The 18,022-nt window shown below is 33.5% G+C and overlaps 1 protein-coding gene across 1 annotated transcript; it reads right to left on the bottom strand.

The window, feature by feature from the left end:
• Nucleotides 1–504: 504 nt before the first annotated feature.
• LOC148605254 (uncharacterized) lies at nt 505–17,548 on the bottom strand. Its single transcript, XM_088549648.1, has 2 exons — nt 17,433–17,548; nt 505–3,835 (listed from the first exon to the last, which is right to left on the bottom strand). The coding sequence occupies exon 2, from the start codon at nt 3,671–3,673 to the stop codon at nt 1,517–1,519; it is 2,157 nt and encodes a 718-aa protein (XP_088405774.1). The 5' UTR covers nt 3,674–3,835; nt 17,433–17,548; the 3' UTR covers nt 505–1,516.
• Nucleotides 17,549–18,022: the final 474 nt, after the last annotated feature.

Below are 18,022 nucleotides of genomic sequence, written 5' to 3'. Positions count from 1 at the left end.
GTATATATGATTTAAGCAGCAGTCTTAAAAACAAACAAAAAAAAAAAAACAAACAAACAAAAAAAAAAAAAAAAAAAAAAACAGACATGAGATGATTCATGCATATCGTTTCAGATGTATTTCTTGTTCAGGAACAGATTACATAATCAGTCTTAGTTTTTCATTTGGTTGTTTTTTTTTGTGATAAAATTATATAGATTGTACACGAAATTCGCATTTTGCAAGAGATTTGGTTGATTTTTGCAAGAGATAAATATATGATTTTCTAAAAATCCATATCTGAATGCAGAAATGATTATCGTTATTTGAACAATTCAGTAAAGATCATTAAGCTGTACATTGTTGATGTCATTCTCAGTCACATGTACATGTACGCTAGTCTACATGTAACACTAAAACAAAGCATTTTAATTTTTTTGGTATAATTCCAGAGTTATTGACTTTGTGATGACACAGAAATAAAATAAGATTTTTAGTACTGATAATCGTTATCTATAAGGTTAATCAAGTAACATGAATTTATTCTCATGAAACATTTCACATGAAAAACAAACACACATGATTCAAACCAATGTATATGTAACAGCAATTTTTCCGGCCAATAAATATTTACTTCTAAACGCATCCAATGTACAACGACTAAAAATTACAGTCAACAGCTAACCAATAAGTGATAAGAACTGACATCAATGGAAATATGAAATAAAACATGTCAAAAGTTAACGAACGTTTTTATGCATTGCATGAATTGTATATGCTCGTTTAAGTTCTAAAATGCATTGCCGTCTACTTTTCTCAAATTTCTCTAAACACTCTTGCACCTCTTATGTTCAAAAATAACACATAAAAAATAACACGAAGTATGACTTTCTGCATTACATTCCTCTCCACCTCTCATTCTTTCCGCATTATTATATTTCTCTCTTAGTCTTATTACGCACACATTCATCCTTACTTATCTTTATTTTCTTTAAACTGGGGCTTTATTATCATTGCTATAACACCACGATTTCTCTATTTTCAACGTCTCACGTTTTCTTTCCTCACGTTCGGCAAATTCGTTGTAGGAAGAGGAAATCATATTTTCAGATTGAATATCATGCATCTTTACTCCAGGCGTCGATTTCACAAAAAGTCGTAAGTGTAAAGTTGATCGTAAGTAATGACGTCATAACAGAAAATAGCATTGTTACGTCATGACTTACGATCAATTTCACACTTACGACTTTTTGTGAAACTGATGCCAGAATAGCATTCGAATTGTAAACTTTTGTTATATGTTTAGTAATATAGTTTACGATTTCAAAATGTCCGAAATAAACAATTTATCAATTCAGAAATAATTACTTGAATTAACTATTGAATTTGTCATGATGAAATACGTTTTTAGCTTTCTCTTTAGTGATATCTTGCAGTTGAAGGATTGTATAATTTCAGCATTTACATTTGCAAATACATGATTTTTTTTCTATTGTGAGACTAGTATGAATTAAAAATGTCGTTGGTTCTTAATTAATCAGGTTTTCTGGATCTTACAAAAGCAAAATTTTCTGAGATGATGGACGTCTATGCAGTGAGATTGTTGTCCATATTTATTGATACGGCTTACATCACCAACTAAATCAAATGATTTGTTCTCTTCGTCAAATCGAATAGTTCCTTCAAACACAGCGTCTCCTGGACTTGTTTGGAGGGTAACTTGGTAGTCAATATATGATTTTGCGCGTTTCCCATACACCACGTGACGATCTAGGACGTCATTTTTACTCTCTTCGAAACGAAGAACCTTGTCTGACGGAATAATTCGAAGAGCATAACGAATTGCTTTTAAATTTAATCTTTCACATACTTCGAACACAGTTTTTAATTGGTCATTAATCTTTTCTACCATAGTTTTACCAACATTTATCACAGTCTCGTTTTTTACGTCGAGATTTTCGTGGCTTGAACACGTGCACCAATGCGGGAGAATGTCAGCATCTTCACAAGATCTGTCTTCCGGAATTTCATTGAAAAGACTTAGAGTCCTGTCTTTCTTTACTTCACCCGTTGTTTTTCCATCAAAGTGTAAAATGTGTTCTAAAGTTGCAAATATATCGAAAGGTGTTACAAGTCTTTGAGTATTTATTTGTAAATTCTTGCGAATTTGAGGATATTTGTTTAGGAACCAAGGAGGCGGTACTATTAGCATATAAGGAAGACGTTCTTCTAATTTACCGACGAATGTTTCTCTGACATCGCCGAATCTCATACCATGATCACTGAAGAAAAACAAAATGGTGTTGTTAAAGTTTCCGCTTTCATGCATCTCTCTCAAAAAATTAAAGTATATTTTGTCTGCTTTGTAAGATTCGTCAAGATATGAATGTGTAAGCCTAGTAATAAAAGAAAACGAGAAATAAGGATCGGAACGAAAGAGTTTTCCAAACTTTTTCACATAGTCTAATATTAAATTGGTTTCGGTACGTCCATGTACACAATAGTGGTCTCTATTCCAAATATCATCCGTTCTTTCAGCAGCCAAACTAAGAGGCCTGTTGTAATAATCACCGGGAGGTTTTTTAAACCCTGCTTTCCCGAAATCGAAAATAGCAATGTCAGGATAATCTTCAGCGTAAAGTGTACGATACCCGTTTTCTGAATAGTTGTTCCAAATGAAGTTGTATTTATCCATTGGTGTCCATCGGATTGTTTCGTTCCATGGTAACTCCTCAACATATTTTCCTGCTGTCATTGGAACGATATTGACAAAAGTATTATCGGCAACTTTATTATATGCGAGAAAATCGAATGCAGACATGGAGTTTACAAGATATGTCCAAGTTTTTTTCATATAACGAAGCATGTTGTTTCTAGAAATAGAATCCACACCTATCATCATAACACTAAGACTTTCTTTTCGATTCTTCGTGTTCTTTATGAAATGTTCGGTACAGCGTTTCTCTACTTTATCTTTCCTGAGAACAAAGGCGAAAAAATTAGTGTACAACACATCCCCCGACTTATTAAAGCACCTCACTCTGACAAATTCGTCTGTAATATTAATTGTTGATGTAAAATTGGCACCTGTGTCTCTGAAATCGAAATAGTTGTGATCTAGGGCCTCATCATGAGATCTATAAATAACATCAAAACCACAGGTAGTTATTTCCAGACCAGAGGCTTTAATGGCCGTCCAATTAAGATTGAGAGTATTTTCGACCTGGAACACTAAATCATACTTCACAGCACATTTTAATCCAGATCCCTTTTGAAGCATATGTTTAACTGATTTATCAAACGGACCAATGTTTGGAATTTTACAGGCGGAGGTATCAACAAGAAAAGCACGTTTTGTTAAATTATTTGATAGCTTTTGAATCGACTTCCGTGAAGAAGGAACTAGTGCCTGTTTTGAGGGCGACACATGTAATCGTTCAGAAGAAGATACATATGGCTGTTCAGATGACGAAGTGTGCGACTGTTTAGATCGCAAAATGTGTGCTTCTTCGGATGCTGAAACATTAGACTGTTCAAAAGACCTAATGTAGGCTTGTTTAGAAAACGAAATATATTGCTGATCTTTAAACGGATCGTACTCGTTTATATAAACATGGTGAAAATTACGATAAAACATGAAGATGAAACCACACATTCCGAGAAAAACACACAAAAGTTGTCTATGACGCTTCATTTTATTTGATGATTCAGATTATCAGTAGATCCAAATTGATAATAAAGTCCGCGACAACTTTTTGGTTTGCAATTTATATAAGTATTTGTGTTTCATCTTGGATATTTGTAGCAATTGTTAACAAAAAATCCCATTTTATTGTTTTCTTTGTCGAACCAAAATCTGAAAATAAAATTGTAGACATACAATACAATAATAATTGTTATGTTATCAAAAAAAATTTCTACGCCATCTACACATAATACGCCAGTTCTTTTATGGGTCGCTTTTATTAATGGAATCAATAAATATATAACGCTTAACCAAAAGCAGTTTGAGTTATCATCAGAAATGTGAACGTCGACGACGAACGGACAAAGTGTAATGAAGAGAACCAAGATTCTAGCGGAAATCAAAAGAACGTAATAACACATTCCACATATAACACAGAACACATAACACATAGCAAAATACATCTATTGAAACGGGACTATAAGAAGATGGAACTTATGTTAATCATACATACCCAAATGTATTTGGAAGAGTAATCAAGGGAACCAAGGTTATAGCGGTAATCAAAAGAATGTAATCCAGGGACAAAGACCAGACATGGAAAACAGACATACACAACAAAGAACATAAAGTAACTAAAATCATCCATACAAAGTAACAAAGGTAAATGAACAACTCGGACTCCACTAAAAACTGGGAGCATGGACCAGGTGCACCGGTAGGGCAAGCGCCCTCTGCTTTTCTAGAAACACCCGCCGAGTTGCTCATAAAAAGTCAAGTCCGGGGTAGACAAACGAGGAAAGGAACAGATCAATTCCCTTTTGTACAAGGCGTATGTATACTCTACTTCTGTGTCTTTCATCTCTCATAAATAGATGTTACATCACTGAGCATATAAGAGGATATAAATCAAAGCTAGTCTCCCAATATTCTTTTTCTTTTCCCTTTCTTATTGGCCTGTGTATAATTTTGAAAACATATGCATCAAATAGGAACTGAAGTAGCACTCAAGCCAAGAATCATGCAAAATGTGATCTATGGTTGGAAAGACAACATAGTTTTAATTTGATATTTTGTTTAAAATGTTATAGTAAGCAGAAATTAACATGTGGCTTTTCGTAAAACCCTTGTTCCTAGGAAATACAAATTATACAGAATGGACTGTAGGATTCAAAATTAAGGGGGATAACTCTGTAAATGACACTGAAATACAATAGAAACTATTGAAATATCGGCGTGAATTAGACAGATTGGTATAGTTAGTCCCAAAATTCAACTCTGTAACCTTTTCAGGGGTGTATCACGTATCACAGAATTTGCATGAGTCGTACAAAAACTTCGTTACTGCGTAATCGTAATACATAAGAGAGGCGAGAGAGTGTCCCTTGTTTTTATACACGAATCTTAGAGTATTCATGAATATTTCCCCTATTTCTTATATTAAATTGTTGGAATTGGGATCATGGACAGAAAAAGCCAGTGCATATAAGAAATCAACAATTTATATCAACTGTCGAGAGGTTTGAATGGCACGAGTACAGGTAGTCTTAGTAAGATTAATAAATAAAAGTCAAAGTTTTGTTGATCAAAATCGATGTTTAAAGTCTCAATGTGTTTAATTGTTTCAAAGCACTTATTCATACATGAATGCCAAGCTTTTTGCACGGCAATAGCTTAGAAAACGCAGCATCAATCGGTCTAGATTTCATAATCGGCATATTTTTCTTTCAAAATAGATGAAATATAATCCATTGTTATAAATTTGATGATTTCGAAAGGGGAGTCAAAGGAACCAGAATTCAAACAGTAATAAAAAATAACATATAATAAATATGTACTCACTAAAAACATCATTAAATAACCAAAACAAAAAACAAAACAAAACAAAAAAAAACAAAAAACAAAAGTAAATGAGCAATGTACATTCGATAAAACACCGAGAGTACAGACCGGGAGCATTGTTAGGGTAAGCATTATCTGCACATACCCAACCATATTGTTGTAGCAAACATTCTCAAAACGCTTCAAGTTTATACTTTGTAAACTTGTATTAATTTACTTACATTCTATAATTTTAAATGAGCATTTGAAAAACTAAATAGTCTAGGCAAAGCGCATACAAAGTTGATGACAAGCTAATAAATGAACACTTTGTTTACGTGGGCAACACAATCTAAATTGTTTCAATCTCGGTATAGAAACAGACCTTCACTTCTCAAACAATTCAATTATAGAAATACTCCTTTTTTCAAAGGTTAAAAGATTACCCCAATAGACCAAATTCCAACTTGAAATTTTATCAACTGTTACAACAAAACGCGATAACCAACTACTTTTAAAAATCAACATATAAAGGCATTCGTAAAGCAGAAATCCTTTATGAAACTTGTTCAACTTTTTTAACACTAAATTGACGTGCTGATATGAATGATTTAAGAACTGTTTTTTTTTTTTATTTGATAGTACCAAATTTAAGGGCCGCTTCAATTCATGAATCGAGGTTTATGTACAAGCGGTAAATTGTCTAAAAGAGGATAGTACAAGTTTTATCTAGACAAAATTAAATCAAAAACATGTTTATAATTTAATTTTTAATCGATTCCAGTTTAAATCAAAATAGTATGGTGGAAGTTAGAGCTGGTCGGCCACAAAGCTATATACCTTTGCACTTACTACAACCCTAGAACATCCAATGAAGAGAGTATTAAACAATTTGGCAAGAGCTTGGAAAGAGCCTCCAGAATAAAAAATGCTTTCGTAGTGGTAGCTGGAGACTTTAATCTTCCTGGCTGGGACTGGAAAGGAAACACACTAAAGACGAACACTCAGTATGCAAAAATTCATCATAATTTTACAGACATATTAGACGATCATGGTCTTACACAAATAGTAGAAGAACCAACTAGAGGTATCAACACCTTAGATCTCGTCATCACAGTTCTAGTTTCCGTAGGACAGAGATCATTCCAGGAATATCCGACCATGACATTGTTTACACTGAAATAGATATCATTCCAACTAGACAACAACAGAAACCACGACAGATTCCACTGTATAGCAAAGCAAAATGGGAAAATGTTGTCAATGATGTCAAATCCATCCATGAAGAAATCATCAATATGAAGAGCAATGGGGAATCAGTGAACTCTATGTGGAACATTTTTCAGTCTAAATTAGAAGACAGCATAAAAAGAAACATACCACACAAAACAGCAAAAAATAAAGATGGATGTCCGTGGATAAACAGAGACTTAAAGAGATTGATCCGTAAGAGAGACCGATGCTATAAACGAAAGAAGAAATCTGGCAACAGAGCGGATAAGGAGAAATATAAAAAGTTAAAACAGGAAACACAGAGACAACTTAGGAAAGCATATTAGCAGTATATAGAGGGCATAGTGACACCAGAAACAGATGACCGTGCTGGAATTGGAAACTGTATGAAACGCTTCTGGACCTATATAAAGCATAAAAGATCAGATAACAACAATATACCACCAATGAAAGCAGATGGAACGTTACATCCAGATTCCAAAGATAAAGCTAACATCTTAAATAAACAATTCCAGAAAGCATTTTCAACCAAGTCCGAAGTATCAGTTGAATCTTTTACTGACACCTGTAGTATGAAAGGTACATACGATACCATGCCAGACATCCAGATTACAGAAGTGGGTGCTACTAAACTATTGAAAAACCTGAACCCTCACAAGGCCCCTGGACCGGACAATATTACACCAAGAGTCCTGAAAGAACTGGCCATTCATCTATCACCGATATTTAACATCATATACAGAGAGTCCTATAACACCGGAGAAATACCCAGTATCTGGAAAACAGCCTTCGTTTGTCCCATCTTCAAGAAAGGCAAGAAGTTTGAGGCTATAAACTATCGTCCAGTATATCTGACTTGTATCGCCTGCAAAATAATGGAACATATCATCACCAGCAACATTATGGCACATGCTGACAGACATGATATATTACATCCAGTACAGCATGGGTTCCGGAAAGGTCTGTCCTGTGACACTCAACTTGTTGAGTTTGTTGATGATATAACCAGAAACCTTGACAACGGTAAACAAACGGACTGTCTGATTTTGGATTTTAGTAAAGCTTTTGACAAAGTGTGCCACAGCTTATTGACCCACAAATTACATCATTATGGGATAAGAGGTAACACCAACAGATGAATACAAAGCTTTCTTTATAATCGAAATCAGGCAGTAGTCGTAGAAGGAGAAACATCCCAATACATACAGGTGTAATCTGGTGTTCCTCAGGGATCGGTTTTGGGTCCCAGCTTGTTCTTATACTACATCAACGACATGCCGGAAAACATCATATCAAAAACCAGATTGTTTGCAGACGACACTATTGCATATCTTACAATAACATCTGATATCGATAGGATAAGTCTACAAGATGACCTAACTAAATTGGCAGAATGGGAACAAAGATGCAAAATGAGCTTCCATCCCGAGAAATGCAATGTTCTGTCAATCTCAAGAAAGAAACAGCGTATTCAGAACAGCTATTTCCTCCATGGTCATGAACTGGAGCACGTAACAACTGCGAAATATCTAGGTGTTTCTATTACATCAGACATGAAGTGGAACCAGCACATATCAAACATCTGCAAGAAAGCAAACAACACCTTGAGCTTCTTGAGACGAAATCTTAACATCAGAAATGCCAACATTAAGGAGAAAGCTTACCAGTCATTAGTTAGACCAACCATGGAATACGCATGTACAATCTGGGACCCATACTTGAAAGAGGACAAACACCGGATTGAAATGGTCCAGCGTAGAGCGGCCAGATATGTATCGAACAGATACCACAACACTTCTTCAGTTACCAACATGCTAGAAGATCTAAAATGGCCAACACTAGAAGAACGTAGGCGGAGAGCTAGACTAGTACTAATGTACAAACTGGCAAATAGTCTGATGAAAATCGACGCGACCAACAGATTGAGCAGTCCAGCAAGACTCAGTCGAAATATGGGCATACACTCCTACCAATTACCATCATGCAACACAGTACTGAGGAAAGAGTCATTCTACCAAAGAACCATCCGGGACTGGAATGTTCTGCCCACTGACATTGCCTCTGCCAAGAGTCTTGAATCTTTCAAGGCTCATTTACTTGATTAAATTAATCAAGTTGTTTTTACTTGCATAGTTAATTGTACAGCACACTTTGTTAATTTTTCTTTTAATGGCTACTAAAAGTAAAATAGGGCATTGCGCACTAAAAGTGATAGTGACAGTATCATCAGTAATTGATGGCGGTCGCGAACTGGTAGAAGTAGAAGAAGAAAATTTTATTCTTAAACACAAAAGTTAAAAAAATGTTTGAATCGTGGATTGGGAACCATTTGATCGTAATGACGTCACATTACTAGATTCGTTTTTACAAAATACCCTATGTTGTGCAGAGGGAATTTGCTAATCTGAAATCAATGGAAAGCTTGAAAGTCTTTGGTGAAATTGAATATGATACAAACATATCACTGATTGAAAGAGCAATTTCCCTTACCCTAGGTCTACCTCCTTAAGTTTTCCATAAAACATGATATAGCTGAGCTGCCTTAACTGTATAAAAAAACAATGGATTGAATACCTTAAACCCGTTTTTACTTTGAAGGATTCTTTTTTTTCAGTAATTATCATAGTATAGCAGAATTACTCTCCATATTTGTTTTGGTTTCAGTATCGGGGGTTAACGGTTAACTCAGGGTAAAGAAAGAGGAAAAAAACCCTCCCATTGAAATATGGACTAAACAGCTCACTTATTGAATATAAATAGGGAGACTACAAGATAAGTTTAATTAATAATTAAATTGGTCAATCTATTGTTTTATCATTTGTTATTTTAGTATTTGTGTTTCAAACTTGGTTCCTCAATTAATAGAATTGTATATGTAAAACATGAATGTTTGTCTGTATAGGGTATGTAAGTCTCTTTATGTGACTCCGTGATTTCAGGAGAATGGGTCCTAGTCTACCATTCAAAAGCATGGAAATAGGTCATTTAAAGAGCATTGAATTCGGTGTTAAGGGCAAAACATCTTTTTGTGTAAAAAATATCGATAAAAATGACAAATATCTATTCCTACATGATAAAGGTATTAAGAAAAAACATCCGTACCCGGAAGTAAACAATTAAATGCAGACCGGTCTTCGGTTTTCAATACGTTCTACGTCGGAATTTCCGGGAAAGAAAAGGAAACCAGAACGAGACTTACATACCCTATTCCAATGTTTATTCATTAGTTTAGCAGAATAAAGTATCTAATAATATGGTGATATATTGACAAAGTGTACTATGGGCATGGATATGGTGTGGGCTTCAGATAAGAGTGTTAGAATCATATCAACATGAGATTGACTAATATTTTAGTAATGACAGCTTATTTTACTGAACAATGCATTGCCCCTATGGAAACGATGATGTGGAGTGACAAACCTACTATACGGTCTAAGTATACACCGAATACAAAATAATCAATCCAGTGTGAAACGTCATATCAGTATGTTTGTAATAAGACATTAGAGGCTAATTGTACTAAGTTGATTATCCCACCCAAAAAAAAAAAAATTAAAAAAAACAAAAACAAAAACAAAAACAAAGACAAAGACAAAGACAAAAACAAAACAAAACAAAACAAAACAAAACAAAACAAAACAAAATAAAAACAAAAACTAATTTAAAACTAAACATTTACAACAACAACAAAATAATAAAATAAAAAAAAGAAACAAAATAAATAAAAAACAAAATAAGAAACTGAACCAATTACAATTGCAATGTTCAACAAATCGAATGCTCTTAGAAACGTTTTTTTTTAATCAAAGAAAATGAGTCAAAATCTTCATAATATATGTGAAGCAAAAACGGAGCTTGTGACGTAGTGTACACAGAATAGAAGACACATGTTTTTTTTATATCCGGATTTTACTGGCTCCAATCTCATTAGATAAATGCGATATTTTATGAATTGGTTTTTAGCACTTCCGAGAGTTAAATTTTAAAACTTGAATCAAAGGTTCGAAATGTTACAGTTTTATTACCTCGACAGTTATAATAAAATCTACATATTAAGTGTGACATTTACGCATTTTTTACAAGGAAATATACTAATATTAACTTATTTTCCTATCATACAGAGTATTAGGACATTTGCATAATGCAATACGGGTGTTTTAAAATGTTTAATTAGATAAAAAATTAATTTTTTATTACCAAAACTGTTAACATAGGTTAAGAAAAAAAGTAGAGAAAATTCACTACTATATACATTTGAAAAAGTATTCAAGGGAACCAAGATTCTATAGGGAAATCAAAAGAATGTAATCCAGGGACAAAGACCAGACAGGAATAACAGACACACGCAACAAATAACATAAGATAGCCAAAACAATACGTACAAAGCAACAAAAATAAATGGGCAACTCGGACTCCACTGAAAACTGCGAGCATGGACCAGGTGCACCGGTAAGGGATGAGTACTCTGCCTTTCTAGAAACACACGCCGAGTTGCTCATAAAAAGTCAAGTCCGGGATAGCCGAAAGAGGAAAGGAAAACAATGACACGTTAAAGAAATCGGTTCTCAATGTGCAGAGCATCGATTACTTTATTTGTATGACCAAGACAACTACCTTTTGATATTACAAGTTCAGATAAGGATTTTAGATTAATCCATATAAGTAGCTGTTGTTTAGTTTTTTTTAGATGTCAATTTATACCACATCTATCACATAGTCCTTTGCAGGTATCTTACGTGGTGGAAAATCTTCATTGTGATCTATATAATTCTATAATGAAATGTCTTTGAAGAACATTTTAGGGGTGTTTACAAGCACAGTAATCAGACTTGTCAGGTTTGATCTATTTCATAGATTAATAATAACCTAAATTTGCACAAAATTCTAAAGCCTTGAAACAATGAGGCTTAAATTCAGTCCTTGTACAGCACTTGGTGAAACTTTTCGGTGCAGGACTAGCCTTCCCATTTGAATATTTTGAATACTTCTTGTATACATTTAATTTCGGATATAAATTCTTTGGTTCTAATGCTGTTGGTAGATCAGTCCTTGAAACACGTGTACAATGTACCGCCGAAATCTGCACCTTGATATGAGCAGTATTTTTTTCTATATAAAACTTAAACTTTAAAGATGAATCATAACCCGACTTCAATTGATTAACACAACAAGGAAGGATCTTTCACTTTGAATTTTTTAAAAAATTAGGTGTTTTATCGCTTTTTTTTTTTTGACAAAGTTTTAAGTTTTCTCTGACTTTTTTTTTGACAAATTTTTAAGTTTTCAATGACTTTTGTATGCAATCTATTACATGTATCGACAATAAATAACGTCCATTCTTTAAAAATTCTTAGACGAATTTGGTCTACTATAGGTAAGCACCCATGTAATATGTACAATAAATAATTGTGCCACATACAATGTATGAATAATTTACATACATGTACGATAGGCATACGATTATTATCATATAAATTATGTTTTTCGTACGTGAAGTTTGCTAGAAAACTTATGATAATAAAACGCTTCGCAAGGTTCCATATTCTTTCTGAGACGTTAAAGACAATCTGACTGCTCAACAGCTATTTGCCTTCATTCTTTGAATAGTATAATATATTTGTGATCCTCATGGCCAGATTTATATAACTGGCACCGTCGATGTTAAAAAAAATCCAATCTGATTTTTTAGGGATTGTGAATTCTGAAAAAATATTCAAGTGCTTTCGATGGTTTTTGCTTCAGTACTTTAACATTAATAAAAGGTGACAAAAAAAGGAGAAAAAAATGTGTATCGTGATAATTGATATCTATGATTTTTTTTAAATATCAACGTCTGGTGTTACATGTAGAAAATTTCTACAGACGCTACATAGAGGCATGTAAGAAATTGCAAGAATCTTGCATACATTTATTTAGAAAAAAGATGTCACAAATACAGCTGTGCTGTATGTAGTGTTAATTTACATTTTATTTTTATTTTGTTGTTAGCGTGTTGTTGAGATTCCCCAAACAGTCGTTTTAAAACTACCTGAATCATGTAATAGATTTCGTTTCCTATAATATTTAACCAATATTATTTTATTTCGCCTTCAAATATTATTGAACTGCATTGCAATATAGCTTTTTTGAAATACTGCATAATTATGCCTAATGAGTGATAGTTCAATGCCAAAATAGCTGGGACACACTGGGACCAAGTATTGATTATTTTTTCATACAAACAATATAAAGCACATGTATTCGGTCCTATACGAGGTGAATACCCAGATAAGCCTGGCATTCTACCTTGTTCCTAAGCCATACAGGCTGTATTTGTCAACAAAGTATGCGACGTTATCCGATAATCAAACATCTGTCAATGAATTTCGTAAGTATGTTTTCAAAATTTAGTAAGAGACGAAACGAACGCCAGCCGAGCTTGATAAAATGTCTCTAAAATTGTCTCTCGATATATTTTTGATTAAACAAAGCCAATGAGACAAATTAAGAGAAACAATTGTTACAAAAAAAGGGTTAAGCCCCAAAACAGCCACGAGTGCGCTATTTCTAAAATCAAAACGATGTTACGATTTGTTTGTTTGCTTGTTTGTTGGGGTTTAACGTCCGAGCAGCAATATTTCATCTATATTCAGACGATGAACATGAAATTGATGATAAAATGAACATGAAATGATGATGAAATAAAAAAGGGATGGGACACAAGGACAATTTGGTCGACAAATTTTGATTGCCACTGGAAATAAAGAGAGGTGGGTAGGGTCGGGCAATTTAGCCTCTTGTGGTGGAGCCCTATGGTTCCTACTCCGGGAGAATACCACAGTAGGGTTCTTTAACGTGCGAGGAACGTGGCATCTTTCCCAACACGGTGCACCACTATGGTTTGCGGTCAGGTTTTCCGTATTATAGCCTGACAACCCCAACGTGTAACACGCCAGGGGTATCCCATTCCACCGCCTGGGGCACACATACCAGTTGCTCTGTGGGCAGAGCGCCCTAACCCCCGGCTAGGGTTCTGAGCACTATTAAGTCGCCTTTTACGACAAGCTTAGCGCTACTGCAGGCCTATTCTTTTAACACCCGGACCTGCACGGGGAGGTTACGATTTGATAAATAGGAATGTTTGGGAAAGTTTGTGACTTTCAATGTATTTATTTGTATACTTTATAATGTTATCTCGACAATCCTTTATGTTTCACTGTTAATCATCGACGTCAGTATACATACACGGATAGAAATGAGATTGTCAAATTCCGCTGACTGTCAATATGTGTGATAAAAAGGGAATGTTATACTTGTGTATTACGCACATAACCGAAGTGTTTTACTAAAATTATTTATAAAGAATGGGGGGTCTTAATTTCTAATCTGCATACCTATGGTCATTCTATTCAAATTTGTGTTTATTCGGGATTAATTGCCGTTCTGTTATTTGTCTTTATAGTAAGTACTAATGATTTATATTACCGTAAAACCTGCCTATATACACAGGAAACATTTCAATGTATATTTTTCATATGTTTTGAAAACACCCGGTAAACATACAAAATGTATGTTTCTCGTTTGTTTTTTTTTAATATTTTTAGGCCACTATGAAAAACATATGCAAAGCACATGTTTAGGACCAATAAATTAATTCATGAATGAAAAATAAATAAAAATCAAATGATAATTACATGTGTACACATGTATATATGTCTTCCATAAGATTTAATGAATGAAAAATTAAGATATGGTTTTCATGTAATTTAGAAAAAAAAAATTTTCTTTCCTTATTATTTTATAGGCACAAATATAATCACTCTCTATACGATGGAGGAAGTGGATAAAAATTGTAATAATAACAAAAACAAAAACAAAAACAAAACACACGTCAAAGATTACAGTGTGTACTAGTAGGATAAACGAAAAAAACGAAAAATTATTTGATTAGCTATTTTTTGTTTTGTCTAGATACAATTACATGTTAAACTTCTACAAATTCAAGATGAAAAAAGAAAAGATTTTAATGAAATGAACCATTTAGATGCAGACAGCACTGTTAAAAAGAGAAAGTTTTCAAACATTTACTGAAAATCAAATATTTTAGTTAGATACATGTATGAAGGAACGAAATTAGATCGATAGTTTTTTTTTTACATTATTTTGTACCCGATTTTAACGAAAACTCAAACGATTACATATTTTTAAACCGACTTATACGAACTGAACTAAATGAAAAATCTGAAGAATAAAGGATTTACGCGAGTACATGTTATCGTATCCCTAAATTTTCAATTCATCAAAATTTTCTCTTTGAGAAAATGTGTAGTTCACTATCTTATATTATCATTTGATAATAGTCCAAATAAGTATGTGAACGGAGCAATGAAGTACTACAAGTCTGGGTAAAATTCAGGCAGTTGGTGAAACATTGTGATAAAACTGGTACTGCTTCTTCTTTGATATTTGGGTTTTAAAGCAATCAAAGCATATAAAAAATAATAGATAGATCAGCTTTGAAAATAAGTTTTTACAGGAACAGTATCGTTTTTTTTTATTAAATACCAGGTTTTTATCGTTTTATTAAGATATTTGTTGGATGACTAAATAGTTTTATCCTGCAGGATATTTGTTAAACGAATAAAGGTATACGGTTATTTTTTTGCTGACGTGTATCCGTACATTAGCAGGTTATCGACTTTCTGGCTTCTCCCACTCACGTGATCGGCGGAACTACTTTTTTCTGGTATGCGTAAATTAATCATGGTCGCCACCATAAATACGATATAAACAAATTGCGATTGTGTATCCGGCTCATCTTTTTTTGCTGTTTTGTTTCGTTTTCACCCGAATGAAATAAAAGATTTGATGTAAACCAAATAATGATTTATTTTTATTTTTTACACCGTAATATAGATGGCAAATCCCAAATCTCGTTCAGATTTGATTCATTATCAGTTTGCAGACGACTTCCCCTGTCATTTCAGTTATGTCGGACTCGGAGCCATAGTGTCCGTCACAATTTAACATAAACTGGTCCCCACGTAAAGAAATTGAAGCATTACAATATAATAAAACTCTTGAAGAGACAAATGACCAGGAAACTGCTATGGTCTTGGATTTATTACTGCCTAAACCCCAAGACAATGAATCAGAGGAACACTACATTATAGATCTGCCCATACAACTGCCTCCTCTTCTTCAAAAATCTCAAACAAATATTCCAAATCCCAAAGAAACTAGTGCACAAATTTCACCCCTGAACTCTACTGCCATATACCAAACAGAAACAAGTCAGCTTCCACCTTCCTCGCGAAATTCAAAACTTGAATGTTCTTAAAATCGACTTTACAACATTCAAAATATTTGTATTTACTGTCCATTTTACTTATTTGTCTCTTGAAATTAAGTAAATTTTGATACATTGCTTATGTTCTTCAAATAGCTTTGACGGATTATATGGTGCGGATTGAATTTCAATGTTTACTGAGTCATGCGCCATGCGTATTAATTTTTTTCTTTGGGTTTACGATCGGGGCTCCTCAGGGGATATGCATTTTAAAATTTTATTTTAAAAATGTACACAAGCACAAAACTATTAATATAACAGGATAAAAACAATATAGGTACATTGTCGAAAATTATTTAAGATATGTGTATTCGGCTTGGAACGGGGGAAATAGCTCGGCGGAGCCTCGCATTTCCTACCCGTTCTGTCGCCTCATCACATATCTTCAATAATTTTCGACAATGTACCTATATTGTATATAGCCTGGGTCTTTAGTCCTGTTGTACACGTGTAATCTTATAAGGAGTAATCTTTCATCAGCAATCTTATAACCTACCCCCCCCCAAAAAAAAAAAAAAAAAAACCCCAAAAAAAACAAAACAACAAAACAAAAAAACAAACAAAACAAAAACAAAACAAAACAAAAACAAAACAAAACAAAAACAAAAACAAAAACAAACAAAAACAAAAACAAAATAAAACAAACAAACCAAACAAACAAAAAACAAAAACAAACAGAAACAAACAACAAAACAAAAAAAAACATCGACATAGCTGTACATTTTGTACCAAATCTAGCATTGGGAAGTTTTATCATAAGGAATAAAGTAATAAAGTCGCCTTGATTTATGGGGGTTTTAACTTGTTATACTACAAATTTAGGGAAATAATCTGTGATAAAACTCAAGTCTAACGACTTGATCTATCCCCAAAGCAAACTAAAAGAAACTGGACAATAATGCTCTTGATCGTCAAGTACTTGCAAATTTAAAAGAAGTGAAAAGCGTTTGTAGAATTGTGTCAGCGTATATGGTCAAAAGTGATGTCAATTCTAATAGTGTTTTATATAAAATAATGAATTCAATTTATTTTATGCAAAAGCATGTTAGCTCAACCGGGAGATACACAGAAGAATATTTTATTTCAGAACACGTTCACGCGTGGCTTAAAAGTTCATACATGTTCAATGTTCATGACAGTTTGATCTTCAGATTGTAAGGTCAAACAGAAGCCAGTACTTTATTTCACGAAATAAGTCTTTGATTAGGATATAAAATTGAAGATTGAATGGTTAATACGCACAGTTATTACATTGTAATAGATACATCTTTACTGTTTGCCGAAATGTAAAAAAAAACATAAAATACAAAGTAAATTTTGAGAGTAGTATTGTAAGGCACCATGCGGAGTTGTAAATATGAAAAAAATATATATTTCTGATTTTACCTTTTTCGAAGTGTAAATCCAACTTCAATTGTAAAAGTTCAAACACAATATGTTTATTTAACAGCACGCCTGACCTCACCTAGTCTGTGCTATCAATAGTGATAAGAAACGAGATGACAACTGAGTTTTTATCTCAATTTGGTCAATAACTATACGTTGCATAATATAGTCGTCGTAAATTCTCTCGTTTCTACCCAATAATAATATGGGTACGTGGAAAGAAATTTGTGTTTTGTTTTAACATTTTTTTTTGTTCCGAATGAATATTTGATTTCGCATTGAAGCTGACGTCATTGATAAATAAATCTCTCTGCGTTTGTCCGAAGTAACACAAGAATGAGAGTCAGAATCTCTCAGCTTACATTAAAGGGGGATAGCTAAGGTCTTATTAAACTGGTTCAACCCCATCCCAGACAAGCACCTATGCACAGGAGATGTTGATCATGATAAATGTGACTGTGTCGTTATTTTACTTTTTAGTATATATTGAAATATCATCGTTTTGTTTCCGTATATTTTTTAACTTTTCTGTCGGGGCCTTTCAGAGTTTGATTAAAATTATTGAAGACCTTTTGGTGATCCCTGGAAAT

Source organism: Perna viridis, chromosome 10 (genome assembly GCF_037379345.1).
Source record: "Perna viridis isolate PV_CMFRI_1.1 ecotype Kerala chromosome 10, ASM3737934v1, whole genome shotgun sequence".
NCBI classification, from domain to species: Eukaryota; Metazoa; Mollusca; class Bivalvia; order Mytilida; family Mytilidae; genus Perna; species Perna viridis.
Note: the sequence above shows the minus strand (reverse complement) of the source record. Positions and strands in the feature narration are given on the sequence as shown.

Coding starts and splice junctions, on each gene's coding strand:
- LOC148605254 (XM_088549648.1), bottom strand. CDS start 3,673: ATGAAGCGTCATAGACAACTTTTGTGTGTTTTTCTCGGAATGTGTGGT.